This window comes from Pholis gunnellus (assembly GCF_910591455.1).
Source record: "Pholis gunnellus genome assembly, chromosome: 17".
Taxonomy (NCBI): domain Eukaryota; kingdom Metazoa; phylum Chordata; class Actinopteri; order Perciformes; family Pholidae; genus Pholis; species Pholis gunnellus.
In genome coordinates this window covers 7,530,291-7,551,715 of record NC_136544.1, presented here as the reverse complement: position 1 = coordinate 7,551,715, position 21,425 = coordinate 7,530,291, and the positions used below count along the sequence as shown (strand labels likewise).

At 40.4% G+C, this 21,425-nt stretch overlaps 2 protein-coding genes across 2 annotated transcripts; one reads left to right on the top strand and one right to left on the bottom strand.

Annotated features, from left to right (window-relative positions):
• Window positions 1-706: 706 nt before the first annotated feature.
• On the bottom strand, window positions 707-14,280 carry flii (FLII actin remodeling protein). Its single transcript, XM_079178107.1, has 31 exons — window positions 14,166-14,280; window positions 12,891-13,001; window positions 12,058-12,129; window positions 11,806-11,886; window positions 11,441-11,688; window positions 11,188-11,291; window positions 10,702-10,877; window positions 10,228-10,385; window positions 9,845-9,929; window positions 9,129-9,276; window positions 8,857-8,987; window positions 8,642-8,749; window positions 8,398-8,502; window positions 8,085-8,264; window positions 7,752-7,834; window positions 7,366-7,440; window positions 7,136-7,219; window positions 6,831-7,002; window positions 6,079-6,186; window positions 5,763-5,954; window positions 5,055-5,153; window positions 4,881-4,970; window positions 4,649-4,788; window positions 4,292-4,526; window positions 4,019-4,173; window positions 3,847-3,907; window positions 3,583-3,711; window positions 3,329-3,435; window positions 3,035-3,140; window positions 2,872-2,937; window positions 707-2,735 (listed from the first exon to the last, which is right to left on the bottom strand). The coding sequence occupies exons 1-31, from the start codon at window positions 14,226-14,228 to the stop codon at window positions 2,601-2,603; spliced, it is 3,807 nt and encodes a 1,268-aa protein (XP_079034233.1). The 5' UTR covers window positions 14,229-14,280; the 3' UTR covers window positions 707-2,600.
• A 696-nt stretch (window positions 14,281-14,976) lies between these two features.
• Window positions 14,977-21,150, top strand: desi1a (desumoylating isopeptidase 1a; the record flags this gene model as incomplete). The annotated part of the gene is made up of 6 exons (XM_079178201.1): window positions 14,977-15,127; window positions 15,480-15,501; window positions 16,008-16,077; window positions 17,308-17,417; window positions 17,606-17,728; window positions 18,175-21,150. 6 exons carry the CDS (start codon window positions 14,977-14,979, stop codon window positions 18,263-18,265), a joined length of 567 nt encoding a protein of 188 aa, XP_079034327.1. The 3' UTR covers window positions 18,266-21,150.
• Between the last annotated feature and the right edge of the window lie 275 nt (window positions 21,151-21,425).

Genomic DNA, 21,425 nt, shown 5'->3' with positions numbered 1-21,425 from the left:
CTATTATGAGACATACTGCTCTTGAACTGCTCATGTGAAAAATTAACATATAACTCTGTCCATTCTTGGTTAAAGGCTCTGGTCTTGCTGACCACTTTTCTTTTTGGAGAACGTCATGTGAAATGACGAGAGAATCTATGGGGTATTGTCAAGAGGAAGATGAGAGACCCAACAATGCAGACGAGCTGAAGGCCACTATCAAAGCAACCTGGGCTTCCATAACACCTCAGCAGTGCCAGTCTCATTGCCTCCGTGCCACACCGTTTTGATGCAGTAATTCATTCAAAAGGAGCCCCGACCAAGTATTGAGTGCATACTGTATACTGTACATGGACATACCTTTCAGTAGGCCAACATTTCTGTATTAAAAATCATTTCATTAATCGGTCTTATGTAATATTCTAATTTTCTGAGATACTGAATTTGGGGTTTTCATTAGCTGTAAGCCATAATCATCAAAATTAAAATAAACGCTTGAAATATATCACCTTGTGTGTAATGAATCTATATAATCGATGATATTCTAATTCAATGAGATGCACCTATAGTATGCAAAAAAAAAAGTCATAAGTGTTCAAAAATGTTGACTGCCGAGACTGCAGTAAGTTACTAGTCTCAGACAAAGAAATATTTGGTATCCCTTATAAAATGGTGAAATGTCATTAAACTTTGTGCAATAAGAAGGCAAGAAGACCAAATATGTGATGTGAGATTTTATTTTAATATAAAATACATAAATAAAGCATCTGCAGGTGGCATCAGGAGCATGTGCACATATTCATAAACACACATACTATATGTGTCGGACTCAAACACACCATCAGGCATACAATTCACCCCACAAAATCGAGTATAAAGAAACCAAATGATGGTAGTTGCAGCCATTTGAGAATATGGTACAGACAGATCTTGCTTGGACCAACGCCTGCACACTACAAAGGTCACATGATAAGAAGCACTGCAGCAGTTCTGTACTTAAACGCTGACCCTGGAGGCACTGATCCAGATTAAACTGACCAGAACTCATCTGTTAACCATACAAATGACTGATTTGAGATCAGTGGAGGGAGAAGTCACTATATTTACTAAGATATATCTCTCATATGGTGCATAACAACTCCCGTTAAAATCTGCCAAAAAACAAAATAGTCTTTTGTTCCAAAACGAGAAACATATTTAAAAAAAAAGATGAAAAAAATGTGACAAATTTCTAAACCTGGCGAATTTTAAACATGATGCCTGTAGTTTTAAGAAACGACAGGCATTTATATTTTAGAAATAAAGTCTTCAGCTGTTTTTGCCCTCCCTTTCCCAAAGAGCAAAAAAAATAAACAAGACAAGTTGAATACAGTATCATTTAGCTTCAGTATCTCCTGGGCTCTACTGATTCCATGGTTTAACATCTGTCCTTAAAGCTCCGTCTCACACGATAACTTGGACCCGCACCTCTGCTCAAGACTTCTTTGGCCAGATAAATGTAACCGTTCAACAAATGACCGTCCAGAGCATCTTTACATTAAAAAAAAAAGTAACATTTTGCTTGGTTGGAGTTCGACGAGGTGAGACCATCAGACTCTGGGGAAAGGGCCCGTTTCCTAATTCAGTGAAGGCGCACAGGGTAAAGACACAAACACATGTATAGTCCGCACAACAGGAAAATATATGTAGAAACCGACATTCTTCAGAAAATGTATTATAGTGCGTTTTTCTGTTTAGTCCCTAAATGATGAAAAAAAGAACTGTAAATATTAAACTTGTATCTGCTTTAAACTTCCTCAAATGAGCAGCACAAGATGGAGCCAAGCATGGAGGAGGGACTCCTGCAGTAACCAGCACTTAAAGGGTCATTTTGGTATTTCTAAACCTGGACCCTATTTTCCCATGTTTTTGGGTCCAAGTGACTAATGGGGACAACAATTTTTTAAATTGATCCGGTATTACTCCTCGAACAGATCAGGCAACAATTCAGAACGAGACTTCTCCTTGAGTGAGACTCTTTCCAAAATGCCAAGACAGAAACTGTTGTCCCTATTAGTCAGTCAGGGGGAAAAAAGGGTCCGGGATTGTAAATACCAGAGTGAGCATTTAACCCCTCCTCCACTGAAACCTGTTGACCATGCAGCACGAGCCAAGTCAAAGCAGCAGAACAGATTGATATGTTAGGGCATTCAACTCCCTTAAGTTTATATAAAGCCTCTGTACACCGTAGACATATTTTCATCTCAAAACGTAATTCTCTTCTTTCAGTTAACAACAGTATTCAGACTTGCTGCTAAAAAAGCTTGTAGAAAAAGAGTGATATTTAGCCGTTTGTTCCAAAGACGGGGAAACAGCTTCTTGACCAGAAGATTTTTCCCTGATTGGGATGTTGTGCTAAACTTGAATTTTGGCAGATTCGGATTGTAACCTGTTGGTTAAGAGGCTGTTAAACAGCAGCGCTGAGCAGGAGGGTGAGGGCGGGGGAAGCAATCAGAGCTCAGGCAAAGCTAGGGTTAGGCATAGACATCATCCTCATCACGATCATCTTCCTACTGGTACAAAATGACATGACAGCAAATAAATCTGATACACGTTTGAGCGCTTTCTGTGCATGTGTTCGTCTATGCAAGGGTGGTTTTGAACGCTCCCCAGGCGTGGAAGCAGCGGCTGAAGCAGTGCGGCTCGTTCCCCTTTCGCACCAGTCGTAGCTTCCTGGGGTGTTCAGTGTCCTTAGAGCGCATGTGCTGGATGTAAACCTAGAGAGGAAAAGGATTAGTAAGATGTGGATATGGATGTATAACACCAAAACATGTTTGAACACATATATATACACACACAAACAAACAAAAAAATGTAGGTGCATGTACACACAAACGGCAGTTTGTCACTAACCTGGCAGGCTTTGAGACTAAGTTTGATCTCCACCTGGCTGGTCTGAGTACCGACCCACATGTACACCTGATGGGAAACAAGGATATTAGGGAAAAATGTATATCAATGTAAATCAAACAGATTTCACTGTGGACATTCAGATAAATCAAGGATGAATTGTTACCTCTTTGCCGTTGTCCAGCAACATGATATCATCATCGGCCAGGTCGTCCTGACAGAAGTCGGAGCACTTCTCCGACACAGAGAAATAACCCTTCTCATTTGAACACCTGAGGGAGAGGAGAGGAGATAAAGAGTGGGAAATTAACCATCGAAGGAAAGGAGAGTGATATGAGCGAGAGGGGAGATGGATACAGAAAGTAGAGAAAAGAAGTTAGTATTAGTATTGCATACTCATCTAAACGCACTTCTTTCAACTATAATGACTTCATATTACTGACAGATAATATTCACCCACCTGAAGAGCCGAGCGTATTTCATATAGTCTGCATCTTCATCGTACTGCTTCTGAGAGCCGATCCCCACCCAGAAGAAGTTCTCCGGCTCCTCCCCCTCATTAATTACCTACGAGACACACTTATTGAAGCTTGACACAATATGCTTTCATGCTGAATCTATTTTTGAGAGACGTTTTTAAAAAAACAAAACACAGAAAGACACTTCACAGAAGCTAAAGTATTTCTCTCAACTAAGGTACACATACTCATTTACCTGTTTGCTGTATGTTTCATCAAACATGCAGTTCATGATGTCCTCGGCCAGTTTGGCTTCGTCGGGGTCAGCAGCTCGTCCCACCCAGGTGTAGACGATGCCCTGGTTGTCTGTGCTCTCAAACGGAACCTGCAGAAAACAAATACCGTTAATCAGCGACCTGGCAGACACTTTTGGTCTTCAAGTACAAAAGTAGGAGGACACACAGTAGACATCTCTGGTGGTACTTGATACAAATTATTGTTGCGTTGCCAAGATCACAACCTTGAGAATGAAGCAGAACTCTGAGTTGAGGTTGCTGGAATCTGTTCCAATCTGGATGGTCCTAAGAGAGAGATTAGAAAAATGACATTAAAGAAAAAAACTCTTCTGTGAACTCGCTAACCAGACTTCTCTGGAGGAAGCTTGAGTGACAGTGCTATTATGAAAGGTCTACCTGCTGCAAAGTGCGCTGCCATTGGTGCGTGTGTGGTAGAGGGAGGGCTGAGCGGAGTCAGTCTTCTGTTTCCTCTTCCCTTTGTGGATGATAAACTTCCTCTTGAAATGGGACAGGAACTTGAGGTTCTCCTGCTGCTGCGTCATACGCACCACCTAAACAGCAAGAAAGGCTATGTTATCAATTCAGCATTAAATTGTAAAACATTTTATGCTAAAAGTCTGATTTTAAGCGTGACAATGTCCAAGAATGTGTACAAATCTATCCAGATACCTTCAGCTTTCCAGGGAAAAGACTCTCAAACTTCTTCTGCAGCGAGAAGGTGAAAGTGAGCCAGCCCATGTTGGAGGCCTGCCTGCCCTGCCAGAAATACACAACACACTGGAAGTCCTCCTCGGGCTGTTTGTCCTCTTCCTCCTCTGCTGCTGCTGCTGCTCTTCTTCCTTCACCGCCTTCCCCCTCCTTCTTCTCCTTCTCCTCGTCTTCATACTCCACAGGCACCCAGTATCTACACAAGCAGAATGAGATTAGTGCAGGACAATGACTCACTTTGACAGTACAGTTTCAAGCCAGTGGAGCATGTTCTCTTGCATGTGTGAGTGTATTCTGGACACCATTGCTCATCCCTACCTGCAGAGGAAGACGTAGCAGTCCTGGGTGTGGAAGTGGCCAAACTCCTCCTCAGGCAGGCGAGCAAACTTCTTTCCCTCCAACACAAATCCTTCCATGCCGTCTAGATCCTCATTCCATTCCTCCATCAGTTGTTCAGCCTAGACAGAAACGATGAATATGTATGAAGTGGAGGTTTGCTTGATTCACCAATCAACAGTGAAAATAATAACGTCCGTGCGTGTGTTGTTACCTCAGTGAGGGGCATGGCTGGCTGCCTGGGAAGGAAGAGGGCTGTGAGGTCAGCTTTCATCTGGTCTTTCTTCTCCGCGTCCTTCTTCACCTGAGAGAGACAGATAAACACTCAATGTGGGGGCCACACACACACACCCACACACATATATATATGTATATATGCATCACTGACCTTGCCCTGTAGGTTGTCCTTGTTTTGTACAGTCTCAGCTGCTCTGGTGTAGTCCACCTTCAACACATCATCCCAGTTCTTAAACTTGGACTTAAACACCTGAGGAAGAGGAAGAAGAGCAACTAACATTAAATTATACCATATGGAGAATATAATATACACTTAATAACAGCATTTAACCGATTTGATATGCACAGTAATAATATGCAGGTAGTACTTCACATTCTACTCCTGGTCCACTCCTGTTCAGTCTAAACATAAAATACCTAGATCTGTCAGTAACAAATGAAAACAATGAATAATGAATGCATACTCAGCACTAAACTCTCTTTGCTGCAGCTATCTATATGCCCTGCTTGTTTATTGTTCTACATATTTATTATTATTTTATTGTGCATTTAATAATTTGCACTGTCCCTTCTCTCAAATGAAGTAAACGTATTTCAAAGGGTGTAAATAAACCTTTTAAAGAGCAACATCACATTTAAGACCTTTTCTTCCTTCTTGCAGAATTGCACACAAGTGATCATCCATTTATTTGCGAGGCTATAAGTGGCCAGTAATGTGTATTTATATACTGCTAGACCAAAACAGCAGGTAAAGCAAGTGGATGGTATTAGTTTTCAAAATGGATTTTGCTATCATAACATGTTTACTTCCCACAGCCTCGAGTGTGCAGCAGCAGCATTTTAAGTGGTGCGGTATTACCTGGCACTCGGTGCCCTCCAGGTTGCGGATGACGCAGGCATGTTTGGGCCGATGCAGCATGGAGCAGATCTCCTGAGCCAGTTTTAAGGCAGCGGCTCGGACGAGACGTGGAGACTTCCTCCCGATCCAGATGAACACGTCAGACCAGCAGTCCAGGATGTACACGCCTTTTGTGTCCAGCAGAGATTGCACCTGAGAAGAGGGATGGGAATATGGAATGAAGATGTAAAAAAAAAAAGTGAAGGAGGAAAAATACATGTTTAAACATTTTGTGTGTAATCATGCCTTCTAGTGAATATGCAGCAGATGAACATACCAGTCTCATCTCTGGCGAAGTGTCCAGTTTGATCTTGTGGTCTTTGTGCTCGACTGAGAGTTTGTAGTTGATCTGTGGCAGCTCCAGGTAGCCCAGACCCAAGCCCACCTACAGCACAATGATAGAGAAAACATCACAGGATTGTTTTGAATTTCCTCTCGAGCAATGCCGTCTGTTATGACATGAAGGAGAGCTCCTGTTGTCGTTGCACAGACATTTTGTTACTGAAGCATCTGTGCAGGCAGAAAATCTTGCAGAAACTACAAGAGAAGAGGATTTCTTCCAGATAAACCCCAAATAAATCCCCAAAACAACATAATATTCACTTCCAGTTCCACCATTAGTTCATTTCAATTCACTTGTGAAAAAAGACGCTAAATACATGAAGCAGCCATCTTGGATTTCAGCGTTGTCACCATTTGAACAGAGGGTGAATGAGTGGGGTAGTGTTTGTGACAGGGACGGGTGTGTGCGTGATGAACCAAAATATAATAACCTCCGGTGGTAGTGATAGCAGATCTTACTATAGCAGCAACTTTTCATTCAGCATTTTTGGTATTTGGCCTATCCCACATACTGCACAAAAACACAGTTACCATGACTTCAAGCCTGTGATGAAGCAGAAACCGAACCTTGGAAACCTCCTACGACACTGACCACCTACGCTCCGTTAATACTGCATGAATACTTCTACTGTAGACCATGTTAACAGGATAAAGTCAGTCATGGGGTAGTACTGTATAAAGACTTACCTTGTACAGTTTAGGTCTAACTGGAGAAAAGTCATCTGGTACATGTTTCTTGATCTCCTCTGGTTGTCCTCCCAGGACTTCCCAGAACTCCGGAGGCTCCTGGTTCTGCATGAGGGTTGTGATCTCTGCCTTCCCCTTCCGCTCATTCTTATTGATCTTTTCTGCAAATAACCTGAAAGATGAACACAACGCACACTTTGCATCACAAGTTTTTTCATGTTAAACTGTGAGCGTAACATGGAAACCAGCTTGAGATTTTCATTAGAAGTGGCAATAAGTTTGTTACTTATTGATTTTTGTCCTACCTCGCCTTCGTGGTGCTGCTGAGAGTAGCGTTGGCTCCTCTCCAGATAAAGAGGTCCAGCCCCGTGTCCGACAGGAAGACATACCTGCCAAATGGAAAAAACAATTAATTAACTGCAGGTCTACAGTAAATGCAGTGATTATGTCAAAGTATTAGAAAGCAGGGAGTGTGTAGCAAACTATACATGTGTTACGTCATGGTGTACAAGGCAGAAAGGGTGGCGAGAGTTACCGTGGGTCGAGGGAGGAGGCCTTCACAGGTACAGACTCCAGTCGGATGTTTTTCTTCCCGTAGACTCTGTACAACCTGATAGACACACAAAATGATTAAAACCTGATTTAAAAATATATTTCCAGACAAAAGAGCATCTTATTTGAATAAATTACAGCTGAATGTGAAAGATATAAGCTGACACAATTAATTCAGACTCCAAATAAACTTCATTTTCAGCAGCTTTTCAAAATAAAGTTATAAACGTGTTTCTGACAAAATTGCAATAAATAAAAGCAAAAGATAAATAACATTATACATTTGACACAACTTTAAAAAAAAAGAATACTGACGGAAATGATGCAAGATGAGATTTAAAAAAAAAGAAAAACGTCCTTCTAGCTTACCTGACAGAATAGTGTGTGTCCTCCACAGTGTAGAATCCGCTGGCTGTTCCTCCCTCAATGTAGGAGATCTGATTGTTAAACACCTGCACATGAGACAAAAAGCACTTTACAGCAGCAGGTAGTGGTTGGTTATTCATACCGATATAGAGAGAGTTACTGTATCATGTCCAATAAAAGAAAAATAAAGTTAGATTAAATATTTAACTGTGAAGCAGAAGGATTTCAACTTAAGCTAAGCTTTGATGGATCAGAAGTTTCTTGCTAGTTATTTGTGTATATCTCTGTGTGCCCCATGATATACTAGCACTGTCTGCACACTATATTTATACATACAGCGCTGAACTCGTCGCTCTCATCTCCCATCTCCTCCCGTATCGTCCTGCACTCTGCTCCAAGGAAATTTCGGAGGTTGACGGCATGGATGGCAGAGCCGGCCTTCTTGTCAAGCGTGGCTTCCTGGCCGATCCAGTAGTAGATGTGCCAGTTCAATGCACCGTTGTCATCCAGGAAAGTCTACAATCGCAACAGAAAGACGACCCATGTCGTTTGATTATCCCAATTTGTCTGATGATAATCAAAGTAACGACAGTCCGTACAGTCTGCTGACACGTATCGCCCGTAAATGACGGCAGATTTGATGCGTTACCTTGAGGATGATGTAGCAATCAGCCTCATAGAACTTGCTATGGAAAGCTTCGTCCACTAGCATCGGAACAAAGTTCTCTATCTGCCACACTGATACACCTGGAACCTGTAGGACGAGGAAACAGAGGAGATATGTACACTGATAAAATAACCTGAACAATGCACAGAAGAACAATCTAATTCGGCATATTGGTTGGTTGTAGCTAAGAAACGAGAGTGCACACACACACACACACATACATTACCTGCCCCACATCCTCCATATAGAACTCAGAGTAGTCCAGATGAGGTTTCTCTAGACTCTTGTCCCAGCGCCGGACCTTTAAATCACCATATTTCAAATCCCCGTTCTCCTGCAAAATTAGCAGATTTCTTAGTAAATAAAATGTAAATGAATTCTATTGTGTTTATTATTGTTCCTGTGGTCTGTGTTGACATCCTTCTTCATCTTTCCCCTTACCTCCATGTTCTTCTTGTCTTGTGCAACGTCGCTCATGCCCTTCAGCACCTGCTTTGCCTGATCGTCCTGAGAAGAGTCCTTCCTCCTCCTTAGCCTCATCTTCCTCGCCAGGGGATCTCGGGGGCTGGCTCCTGGACACGTGTACACACAGATAGAGATTTAAGCCTTTTGAAAATACTCAAGTTTTACTGCGAGAAGAACAAAAGGCACTGATACTGTGTGCATTCATGTGCCTCCTCCGCATACAGCTATAGATGTATGAATACACGTACCTCCTCCAGCAGCTGCTACAGTAGCAGGCGAGGCCCCGGCCAGCCGGAGCTGGTTCTGCAGGGAGAAGTCAATGTTGTACCACTCTGCTGCTCTGTCCACTGGTTTGGGAGGCATCACCAGGTTGGGGTTCTCGCGTACATCCAGAACCTACAGAGAGATATATTAATAGAAACATATTTGTGTTATTCTTTTTTCTTTTTAACAATAAGAATTTGTGGCGATTAAGTAATATTCAATGAAATATATGTATTAGATGACAGCATTGTGACGTTACAGAGCAATATACGTTTCATTGCTTCATCACTTCAGGTCCGGTATATAACCTTTTTTAAATATTCCGTAAGAAACTTGATATGTACTGTTATATGATTTTATTGTGTTGTTAATGTTTTTATTATTATTAATTCATCTAATTTACAACATCACTATACAGTAATCATATAAAAAAAGTCTCATGTAATTATTGTATGTCACATAATATTACATTTACTTTGCCCAACTGTATCCTATTTCTTTCTTACATCTATCGTGACATACGTTTAGTCTAAAGTATGAAAACATGTCCAGTGTTTTTCTCTCCAGTAATGAGGGAGGTTACAGTCACGTTACTCCTCTTTTTGACACTGTTACAAAGTAATCAAACCCGCATTAATCCACCATTTACCCAATAGTACAGTATTATTTGATTACTTTACAAGTGGCTTTAGTATTGTACCTCTAAATCAGTCAAGAAGTGGATGGCCTCAGGCAGTGTTACTAGGCGGTTTTTATTCAGCACCAGCTTCTTCAGCTTGCCACACCTAGAAAACAACACAAAACCACATGTTCACATAATCACAACATGATTCTTGTGTGGTGACAAAATGTGTCTTGTACAGATAACCAATATATTTTTACACAGCTGTTAAATTTGGCTTATAAAATTAACTTTGAATGGTTCTTCATAAAGACTCAGCCTTTTAGGGAAACATCGAGATTACAAATATAAAGTTGCCGTGTATCAGCCAATTCTAAAAAATGTCAGTCGAGTAATGCAGAATGGAAATAGCATCATTTCAACTGGTGGCTCTTCACCCTGAAACTTTGTGTCTAACTCACCTGCAGAGGCCCTCTGGGATGAGTTCCAGGTTGTTGTTGGCGGCCATGAACTCGGTGAGGCTGGACAGCTTGCCCACGCCTGGCGGAACCCCATCAAAGTCCAGTTTGTTAGAGTTTACATACAGCTTCTTCAGTTTGGCCAGCTTACAGATTGCAGACTGGATGAAGACACACAAGCAAACTTAAACCGTTAACACATTTTAAACAAATTACAAAAGTAAATACATATGAATAACTACTCAAACAAAATTATAGATTGCTCTTTAAAGGGTTGGTTCACCCACATTCACATATTTCTCTGTAATCAGCCATACAGGCAGTTTGCCCGGATCTCGAGATATTCATCTCTCATATTTCTGCCACCACCCAAACAGAATCAATAATGTGTGGTTTAATATTGAAACAACTCCATCGACACAGATTTTTTAAATACTGGTAGTAAAAACAGCGAGGTGTAATTATTATTGTCCTTACGGGCAGTGAGGTGAGCAGGTTGCGGCTCAGGTTAAGAGTCTCCAGCTGAGTCCACTGGTCAATGCAGAGGGACAGTTCTGAGATCTGATTAGTGCTCAGGTTGAGTCTCTTCAAACTGCCCAGTGAATAGAGGCACTCTGGCAACCGAGTCAGGTCGTTACATGACAGGTCAACATCTGGGAGAGAGAGAAGGGAACACATGCTCGTAAAAAGTTTGTTTCTCCAGACAGAGAGTAGGACGATACACACAAAGTGACACATTTGTGAAAAATTTACAATATGGCTCAGTCAATGTAAGAAGGAAAATATCCCTAAATATGTGGAAGAAACAAGAGTGGTGTGTGTGTGTGTGTGTGTGTGTGTGTGTGTGTGTGTGTGTGTGTGTGTGTGTGTGTGTGTGTGTGTGTGTGTGTGTGTGTGTGTGTGTGTGTGTGTGTGTGTGTGTGTGTGTGTGTGTGTGTGTGTGTGTGTGCGCGCGAGAGATACCTGCTAAATGTGTCAGACCCTCCAGGCTGGTCGGCATGTTGCTCTGGGTCCTCTGGGTGTTCCTCAGATGGAGAGTCTGTAATGCCACCATGGCTGGCAGTTGGCTGCTCAGACAAACAGAGAATTATTAAATGAATGCCTATTTTTGTTTTCTAAATACATTTACCACAACGATTTAGGCCTAACATGAGGCCTATGAATTTAGGATTAGGGATAGAGGTAACACAAAATAAACCAAATATTTTCCTCTTACCGCAACTGTGCATGCATCAAGGGGTTGTTGTTCAGTGTGAGTGTCTGCAGGTGAACCAGGCGTCTCATCTGCGGTGGCAGGCTGTCCAGCTTGTTGTCGCTCAGGTCCAGATACAGCAGGTCTGTCAGGTTGATAAACAGCTGGTTGGGGATGGAGTCAATGCTGTTGTGGCTCAGATTCAGCACCAGCATGTTCCTGCTGTTCTCCAGGTCCCGGGGGATCTCTGACAGCTGATTGTAACTCAGGTCCTGGAGGAAATGTATTGTTATTGCGATTAACTGAGAAAGAGTGAAGGTAATAGGTGTAAAGCTATTCAAGTGTTTGATAAGCAGAGAAGGGGGGGATTGTAAGATATTATTATGTACCAGCACAGAGAGGTCATCGAGCTGAAAGATGTCATCGGGGACTCCAGAGTTTTTCAGGTTGTTGGCTCTGGCTACCACCGCCTGCACACATAGTGAAACACATGTAGGACTCTATCATAACTACACATTGGTACAAGTAGAAACAGGCCATAGTCAAAGCATTAGATTGGCAGTGCTTATTCTTATTGCTCGTGGAAGAAATCGGCATGTGCTCAATGTGTATTTTCTTATGCATGTGTGGGTGTCACTTACCCGAAGGTTTGGTAAGCTGGACAGTTCTCCATGCAAAGTGGTCAGGCTGTTGTGACTGACTGAAAGATGCTCCTAAAAAAGGAAAAACAAGAGGTTTTGTTTACAGACACAAACAAAGCATTATCTAAAACCCCATAAAAACACTCTACACGGTGCCCCGGTCACTGCTGTGCAATATACTTCTTGCACTAATGCCCATTTGTCTCCAAATAAAATGATTTAACTGCAAACAGGATTAAATCAAGGCAGATAAAAAAAACCCAGACACTGCGACTCCTAGCCACGATAACAGACTAATCTTATGTACTTACACCTGGTAAGATCAAGCACGTGAGCATGATGATCAGCTTTTAACAGTGGCCGGCTGATTGCAGCTTCAGAGGTTTAGATAAAATAATCCTATCAAAGATATTTGGGATTAAAGTATGGCTGTGCGTGTTCTTAATCAGGTGCAGTTAAAATGCACCAATCTGCTGATGTGATGTCCTTTGTTACCCATACATCAAGTAAAGAAGGTATTTTATCAACAATGCAGCAACAAATGGCCCATCAAAGTAGATGAATATAGGTTGAGAAAAAACAAAAGCAATTAAAATAACCTTTGACAAATACATACAATACACTGTTACTGACAATATAGAAAATAACACTATTACCATTGTGGTAGTGGAAAAAACAAAACATTATCAAAAAGGGGGAATTAAAGGGTGTCCATTCATTATAATGAAGAATGATTCGAGGACAGATCAGAAACAACAATGATATTAATAAATGTATATTTAGAGATGTGAGGATAAGCCAATACGACCAGCAAAAAGCCCTAAATGTCTCACCAGCTTCTGCAGAGACGCCAGCTCCTCTGGGAGGTAGCACAGGCCCGTCCTGTTCAGTTTCAGCCATCGCAGACTGCTCATACACTTGACATGCTCTGGAAAGTACCCGCCCTGTAGAGGACAGATGGGGGAGAGAGGTAGGAGACACACATGAAGAGGAGAGAGAATGACATCAGTAATACTAGTATTGACTTTATTGGAGGGATGATATGTCTTTGTAATGTCCAATTGTGATGGAATTGGTGGAGAGAGTTTTAAATAATTTCCAAGTCATTGCCCAAATGTATAAAACACTGCATATTAACCTTGTGAGTACAGAAGAATGAGAACAGTAAATTGAATGCATGCGTCTACATACAAAATTAGAAGTTGACATCATCCTTATTATTTTCATCGTCCTTATGGGTCAGTACAAATAACTACATGAGTAAGTGCAGCAGACACCGTGATGTTCAGTCTATATTATCTTCTACAGTCAGGGTAAGAAAGATGAAATGTAACAGGCGATATGATCTTGGGCACAACTTGTATCAGGAAATGATGTCATTCTACACTACTTTAAATGAGAACATCAGCTATTTACTAACTGATAGATAAACCAGTTATTTCTACAGCTTATCTGGACTAACATAACTTCCATACCAGCATGGAAGGTAGCGTTAAGCAACATTACGCGAAATGTTTCAAATACGTGCCAGATGATCTCAGCTGTCACTGCTGCTTTTTCAGTCTACCAAACTGAGCTCGCACAGTGTGTCAAAACCAACACAAGTATGACGACATTGAGTCACTCTAAAACGTTAGCTAACGTCATTGTTTGTGGCCTTATTCTTGTCAGCTTTCTTCAAACGCTGAGAAAGCTGACATGTTGTGACACGAAGGTTGTGTTTCTAATCCAGACAGCCAGAGTTAGCCAACAGTGGAGCTAAATTAGCTAGCTATCGTGACGTTGGAAACAAGAGCTAGCTACGTTATCACAAACTACCCAGAAGTATGTAACCGGGTACAAAGTAAAGTAACGTTATGTTACCTTAACAAACCCATTCCCCTAAACAGACAACTGTAAACCACAGGACGCATATGGCCGACACAAGACTGCTATGTTGTCCAAGTCAAAAAGCTGTCAACTAGCTAACGCCCAACGCTAGTAACGTTAAGCTAAGCTAGTGTTTATCGAGCTCACCCGTTAGCCGTTTGTTGTGAGATAACGTTAGCTAGCTAAATGTGTTAATTGCTCAACACCGGTGGCTTTAAACATGATTAAATATTGCTTACTTTGAAGTCGTTTCCACTGAGGTCTACCCCTCTAATGAAGGGAAGAACTCCGGTGGAAGCCATTTCTGGTTTATGTCACAGCTGCTCAGCCCTCTACTGTCTATTTTGGTCCAGGGGTAGTGAGGCGTTGTGGCTAACTACTCTTCTTCTTTTGATTTTTATCGGTGGTTGACAACCACAGTTGTTGTTGCATTATCGCCACCCTCTGCTTCGGAATGTATACCACAGATTAAAATAATTTGTGTTCAGCGCCCTCCAGTGGTCATCAGGGATTACGACACAACCAGGGTCTTGTGGGTGTCCCAATTTCTTTGAGGACTTGCTAGTTGTTCAATAAACCATAATATTTAAAAGCCGAGACAGCAGTCTCTGTTTGAAGGAAATACGTTACTATAATATGACCTTTATTCAACGGAACATTTTCATTTTCTTCTTCTTCTTCTACAGGACTGAAGTGTGGGGCATTACATTAAAATTAAAGTCTCAGGGCTTTGTCTATGTTACCTGAAGGGAAGGGATACTGAGTTGCTCATTTCTTCGTGACAAGCTCTTTGGTTGTGGTACATAATGCAGCAAACACTGCTGCCAGCGACAATTAAAATGTCAAGTAATTTAGTGGAGCATGGGTAAAGCCGGAAGATATACCATTTGATTTCAAAATAAAACAACTTCCGCTATAGTTTACAGTGTGTTGTTGCGGACGTTTCTTCATAAATATTTTATTTTGAAAGCAGTGGAATCGGAAGAGTTCCACGTATTCTTAAACGTGATGACATAATTCAGGAAACCTCACAGTCAGCTGTGCCGTTAAATGTCCGTCGCTCAGCAGACGAAAATACAAAATAAAAAAAGCTATTTTGGGGTTTACATTATGGACAAGAATGCTACGCGATACAATGTACAACTATACATTTATGATCTATCGAGAGGGATGGCTCGCAGCCTCAGCCCCATCATGTTAGGTAAGTATAGAGATACAAAATCCGATGCAGCCGGGCCTTGGGGACTAATAAGTGATAATAACACATACCCGGTGGAGATGCTTCCTGTGGCTTGCATAGTTACGTTGCTTGCATGAAGCTGTTGCCGTGCAGTGTACCGATCTTTGATTAACTCATCAAGGTCTAGTTATTTTTTAATACATTTATTTTGAAAATATATTGTAAAGCGTGAGTGATTTATGTTCATTCTCAGGAATGGTTCGTTAATGAGTGTTGACGTCAAACTATAAACTTGTAATCTAACGTTACAGCTCCACGGAGCTGCTTGCAGAGAAGATCATCTACCTCACAACTTTTTCCCTTTTTGTTACAGGAAAGCAACTGGATGGTATATGGTACGCTGCTTCTTTCTGTTACTCTGACAGCTGGCTTGCTCGGGATCTAAAAGATTGACCTTCTAAATCATGAAAGCATTGCTTCTCATGTAATGTGTGGATCCATCAGGTGTAGACCAGTAACCTATTTATGATCCCAGAGCAGCATTAGAACCCCTGATAAATCATATAAACCTGCTGAAAACAGCTACTGACAATGTGTCTAATGATGTTCTCATTTTGATTTTAAGTGATGCTTTTATTTGTTTTACTTTGAATTTTGGAAATCATAAAGTGAAGTATAATTAGACCGGATATAACTAATCCCACATTAATAATCAAGCATGGGTCTATCTAAAGCTAGATTGTCTGTCATTACTGTGTAATAAGTGAGTTATTAGGTTGTCTAACTGGTTTGTGGCTTGTTATTTGGTAAAAAGGCTCTGACTTACAATTTCTAAATAAATCCAGGTAATATTGTTCTGATCTGAATTTAGTTCCGTGTTCTTTTTGTGCTTTTCCACCAGGCACACAGCCATAGTGGTATACGGTGATGAGTTCTTCTTTGGAGGGGAGGGGATCTCCAGCTGTTCGCCGGTAAGTCTAACTTGTGACTCCTTTCACAACTTTCATTTAACAAGCTCATGAAGGGAACGTCTGCAAACCAAGAGTTACAGCGCACAGGCTGATTCTGTACAGCTTTGAATGGGTGTGGACCAATGAGTGTTAATAGCAGTGTTCTTTTGGACTGTAAGCTAAAACGCCCACTGTTTCATGTTTTCATCTAAAGCTATCTTTAGTTTCATTTAAAAAAAAGTTATTTCCTAACCAGCTGGGCAGTGTAGTTGTTTATCAAACCGGCTGTGGATTAGGACACATTTGGTTTGTAGTGATTATTTCTGGCAGTGGTGGGATTGACTCAAAGTAAACTTCAGCTCCCAAAGTTCATTGTAATGAAGGTATTTGTCACTCAGTGTGGCAGTGTGGCTCATTGCTTTGGCTACACAGACAATAGTTTTTTTATAGGATAAATGCATGGATGGTTTTGATCTTTTTAAGAAAAAATATCGAATATAAAAATATATAAATAAATAACATATACAAATGGATAAAATCAAAAAATAAAGAATATCGCTAGCCTTATCTACCCTTGATTTAATCTATCTTTTAGCTGTTATCCATGCAAATCAGAGAAATACCACAAACACAATGGGCCTAGAGCAGAGGTCTTCAACAGGGGGTCTGCGACCCCTATAGGGGGTACTGCAGGTTAATAGTTTACTATTGTATGCAAGATAACAGGTATGTGTATGCATGGCAGTGGCACTAATAGGCCATCACTCATTTTCATTTTCCACATTTATGTTTAATATAAAAACGTCAATTTGAATAGCTTGTATGCATGATTATCATGCAATTGACAGACAATGTTGATATTGGCATTGGTATCAGCTGACAGGGTATGTTTCTAAATGGCAGTGGCACGGCCTCCCTACTCACTGTACCTTGCACATGTTTAAAATAAAAACATGAATATATGAACCTGTGTATTATTTGAATAGCTTAGTATTGAATGCACAATAAAGAGGTATGTTTATACATGGCACTAGGCCCAGTTTAATATAAAACACAATTTTATACAATATATATAGTCGGGGGTCCCTGCTCCATCTCTCTATCAGTTTGGGGGTCCTTGGCCTGAAAAACATTGAAGACCCCTGGCCTAGAGTATCTGTTCTTTTAACTATCGGACCACTTTTCAACAGCTCTCATAAAATGTGTGAATGTTGTGAACGTTTTTCCATTTCCCTGCTGTGTGTTTGTCAGGGTGGGACGATGCTGGGGCCTCCAGACACAGTGGTGGAGCTGGGCGAGACAGAAGTGTCTGAGGAGATCTTCATGGATTACCTCTCTTCCCTGGGAGAAAGCACATACAGGTCGAGTAGTTGTTATCCAGCCGAAGAATTCCCAGTAATAATTGGGACTCCCAATAAGTTCTCAAAGTTTGTTTATCCTACTGTGTGGCTAAATTCACGAGTCTAACCATACTTGTTGCTGACTAGTCACAATATATGAAAGCTGTTACCTGATGCATTAACTCTCTTCCATTCTCTCCCTTGTTCAGAGGTGACAGGTATCGTCTGTTTGAGCACAACTGCAACACCTTCACCAACGAGGTGGCTCAGTTCCTGACGGGCGGGTCCATCCCGTCCTACATCACCGACCTTCCATCGGAAGTCCTCTCCACGTGAGTGTGAAACTCACAGTCTGTCAGCTGCCAATGTCTTCAATCAAGTCTGTCGTCTTTGCCTGTTTCAAATTTTCCACTTAAAAGTAACAGCTAAAATGTTCATTATATGCTTCTCTACCCTTAGGTACACTGAGAACGTATGGATTATTGTGACATGTGGACTATCTATTCTGTGTTTATATGTCAATCTGCTGTCGCGCAATCTTGAGTGAAGTTGCACAGATTTCAAACTTGTTCAGAGAGCAAAATACAAATTGCATTTCTTGGAAAAGACATGAGATAAAACACGTTGTTAACCCAACTGAAAGAAGAGTGGATACAGTCTGTTAATATGCAGTTACATATGAGTAGGGTTTACATGTTTGGTTTAGGCCTAAATAAAAGTGCAATTATTATGTAATGTTTCAGTCTAAAAAAATCTAATCTCTTTTTTTCATCTCCAGACCCTTTGGCCAGATACTGCGGCCCATTCTAGACTCCATCCACATCGCTCCTCCAGGAGGTAACGTCATCAACGGCGGAAGAAACATGTAATCTGAGAGAGCAGCAGAGTTACCGAGTGCTCACCAGGTCACTTTTATTGTAGTCAGACAGTCAAACTAAACGTCTTTCTTCTTTCTTTCTGTAAATAAGCTACACACTAGCATTTAAGCTAAGGGCCATTTTGTAAACTATAACTGATAACTGACCAGTAAATCCTTAAAAATCATCATCATTTACATGTAATTTCCTCCTTAAAAACAATGACTACTAATGACTACTACTTAGGGGGAACTCAGAGCCCTCTTCATGAAGTTTGATGGCGCATCGGGCATCGAATTCAATACACCGCAAAGTACTTACAAAAAACACATGTTTGGGTTTAGCAACATAGCTGTGTATCAAAACAGTTACTTTCCATCACTGAAAGCTGATTTTCAGCAATGTCGCCTTCTCAGAAATAAATCGATGGAAAGTCCAATTTCCAATTAAGCTTTTTTCGAAGTGAAATGGAACTAAGTTGATTTAGATTTGTGGCACTGCAAAGTGATTTACCATTTACATTAGGGCTACCAGGATATCGGATTTTCACTTCATGACTATTAAGGCCAAAAGAACAATATTATTCCGTTATTTGAAAAAAAAAATATATTAATAATAATGCTAGCGGTCAAATTCAAATTTAACTTGGTTTATTGTGCGTTTTTTCTTCCTTTTTGGCAAATGAATTATACTCAAAATATGAGTGTAAGGAGGTGGAAAGAGAGTCTGTCACCATACCTGTATAAATGATTTAAGAGGTGCTGGATTATTAACACAATATCATATTTGTATTATTAACATGATATCAATAGTTCAATTTAAATATCACGGTTATCTTTAATACCGGTATATCGCAACAACCCTAATTTACATTTTGCAAGAATTTATACTTTTACTTCTCAACACTGGCATATTGCACTTTTTACTCCACTACTGTACCTGATGGCTGTAATTTAACCACCTACAACATTAAAATACCTCTTGCACATTAGTGCATTCAGCTTATTTAGTGCTTTAGCTTTTGTACTTAGGCACAAGGTACAAATCCATTTTGGTGTTGCAATGGTTATCTAATATAGATTTGATTTCTTCAGTTTAGTTATTGAAGAAGGAATTACGTTTTTTGATGTTATTACCAATATATTAGGTTTTCCACATGGTTTCTGCAGTAAAAATCATCTGTCGTTGACTACAATGGAATTAATCCGAGTGTGCACTTTTAGATATATAGATACATTTAATATATTAAATTATATGGATGCTGGGTGATGGAAAATAAGAGCAAGATGTTTGGAGAGTCTTTTGATGTCAATCATATTTTAATTTTATTTGCTAGCCTATAGTTAAATTCCCATCGGTGGATCCTTTTATACCTTTAACATTTGTCTTAACGGTTTCTGTTGACATCATTTCAATTGTCACATCATTGGTGATATAGAGCAGGTGATTGATGCCTAACTCACACTGAGGTTATAAGATTAGAGGTGATGTAAAAACATGTTGTGTATGTCTCTATAGCAGTACTGGGATCAGTTCATTGTTAATTCAGTGATTCCTATGTATATGAAAGTAAACCCTGGTTGACATTGTAAATGGTTGACTTCAACAAATCCTGATTTAAAGGTTTTAAAACGGTTTTCTGTGTCAGAAAAAACCCAAGAATGTAATTACATCTTCTCTCTGCTATAACTGAAAGTGAACTGCACCACAGCCCGGTTATATGACGTCTTGCCTCTTGGGCTGTGTCACCAGCTCCACAGGGAGATGCTGATCATACATTATACTATACAGTTTATGTTGCCATGTGGATAATTCTAAACAACTGCTCATCCACAGTTTTTTTTATAGATGTGACCATAATCAGGGCAATGTCCTGTACTATCATTTTAATAACAACCTGCTTGAGTCCTTTAACAGCCACCAGAGTGTGTTGGATATACAACACACCTCTGTGCCTTCATTTCCCTGCTTGGCTACAGTCACACTGTTGGGAGTTGGCATGGTTATCGTATAGCACAGATGGTAACTCCCTGTGCAGTCTGCATCCAAATCTGCTAGTTAGTTTATTGTGTGAAGGTCCAAATTATACACAAATGAGGTGAAACGAGTAAGAAGTAGTAAAGAACCCTCAACCAAACTCTGTAGGAAACTGTAGTTAACATAAGCAGTTGAAAATATACCAGATTAAACATCTGGATCCAGTAACACTCACAGCCTATAATCTCGGTGCATTATACACTGCACACGCCATCAGAAAGAACACATACTCTGTCTAGTATCAAGATAATCCATAGATGACATGTTTTCAGGTTTATCTGATTACGACAATGTTACACACATGAACCATTTTGAACCTCACAGGCCTGAACTGAATGAAGGATCAAAGAAGCACAGAAAAACAAGAACTCTCAAAGAAAGACTAAACCAGCATTAACTTTCATTGTGTTCTCCTGCAATAAATAACCCTTGCATACATTTTACCTTCCAAGCAGTCACCGTCACATTTCTCATGCACCTGCACATAAATATTGGATGTGCAATCTATTTTTAACTTTATTTTCAAACCCATTATTTGTTAGTATTTGGCTATTTTAGGTTGATTTCCCTTAAAGAAGCTACAAGGCTCAGGTGAATCTGGGTTCTGTTATTTTTGCCTTCTGCTAACCAACTAAGTGACATGCTGAACCAGACCAGTGAAATGTATTACTGCACAAGTCCCCCTTTGTTGCTCTGATACTGTATGTGTTGATGCTGGCTGCTACCTGTAATGTGAAATTGCAACAGATAGTGATGGATAGTATTACCTATTGAAGTAATCTAGTTGATATGTTTATGCATATTGTTTGTGTAATAGTTTTTTTTTGTAAATCTACCTACATATAAAGCCATTGACTGCACATTTGACATTATCTGGTGTTATTTTTGACCATTTTCTGAAGTGTCATTTGCACAACCACACACATTTATTGAATTGCATTTTAAGGACTAAATAAGTGCACAGTTTTAAAAAATGCAAATGTGTGAAGTCTGGTGAAGACTTTGATCATTTAACTGTAAAAACCAACCAATGGCAGAACGAAAAAGGGGTCTAATGGTTGAGTAGTTGTGTGCACATACACAACAGCTCAGAGGGATAGGTGCTGGATGAAGAAAAATCTATAAAATTGCAATA

Bases quoted from the DNA above. Each gene is read 5' to 3' on its own strand.
- flii (XM_079178107.1), bottom strand. From the start codon at position 14,228: ATGGCTTCCACCGGAGTTCTTCCCTTCATTAGAGGGGTAGACCTCAGT. The intron at 5,154-5,762 runs GTAATACCGCAC...CCTCTTCCTCAG, and splicing joins TGGAGGGCACCGAGTGCCAG to GTGTTTAAGTCCAAGTTTAA. The intron at 3,436-3,582 runs GTAAATGAGTAT...TGTGTCTCGTAG, and splicing joins ATGAAACATACAGCAAACAG to GTAATTAATGAGGGGGAGGA.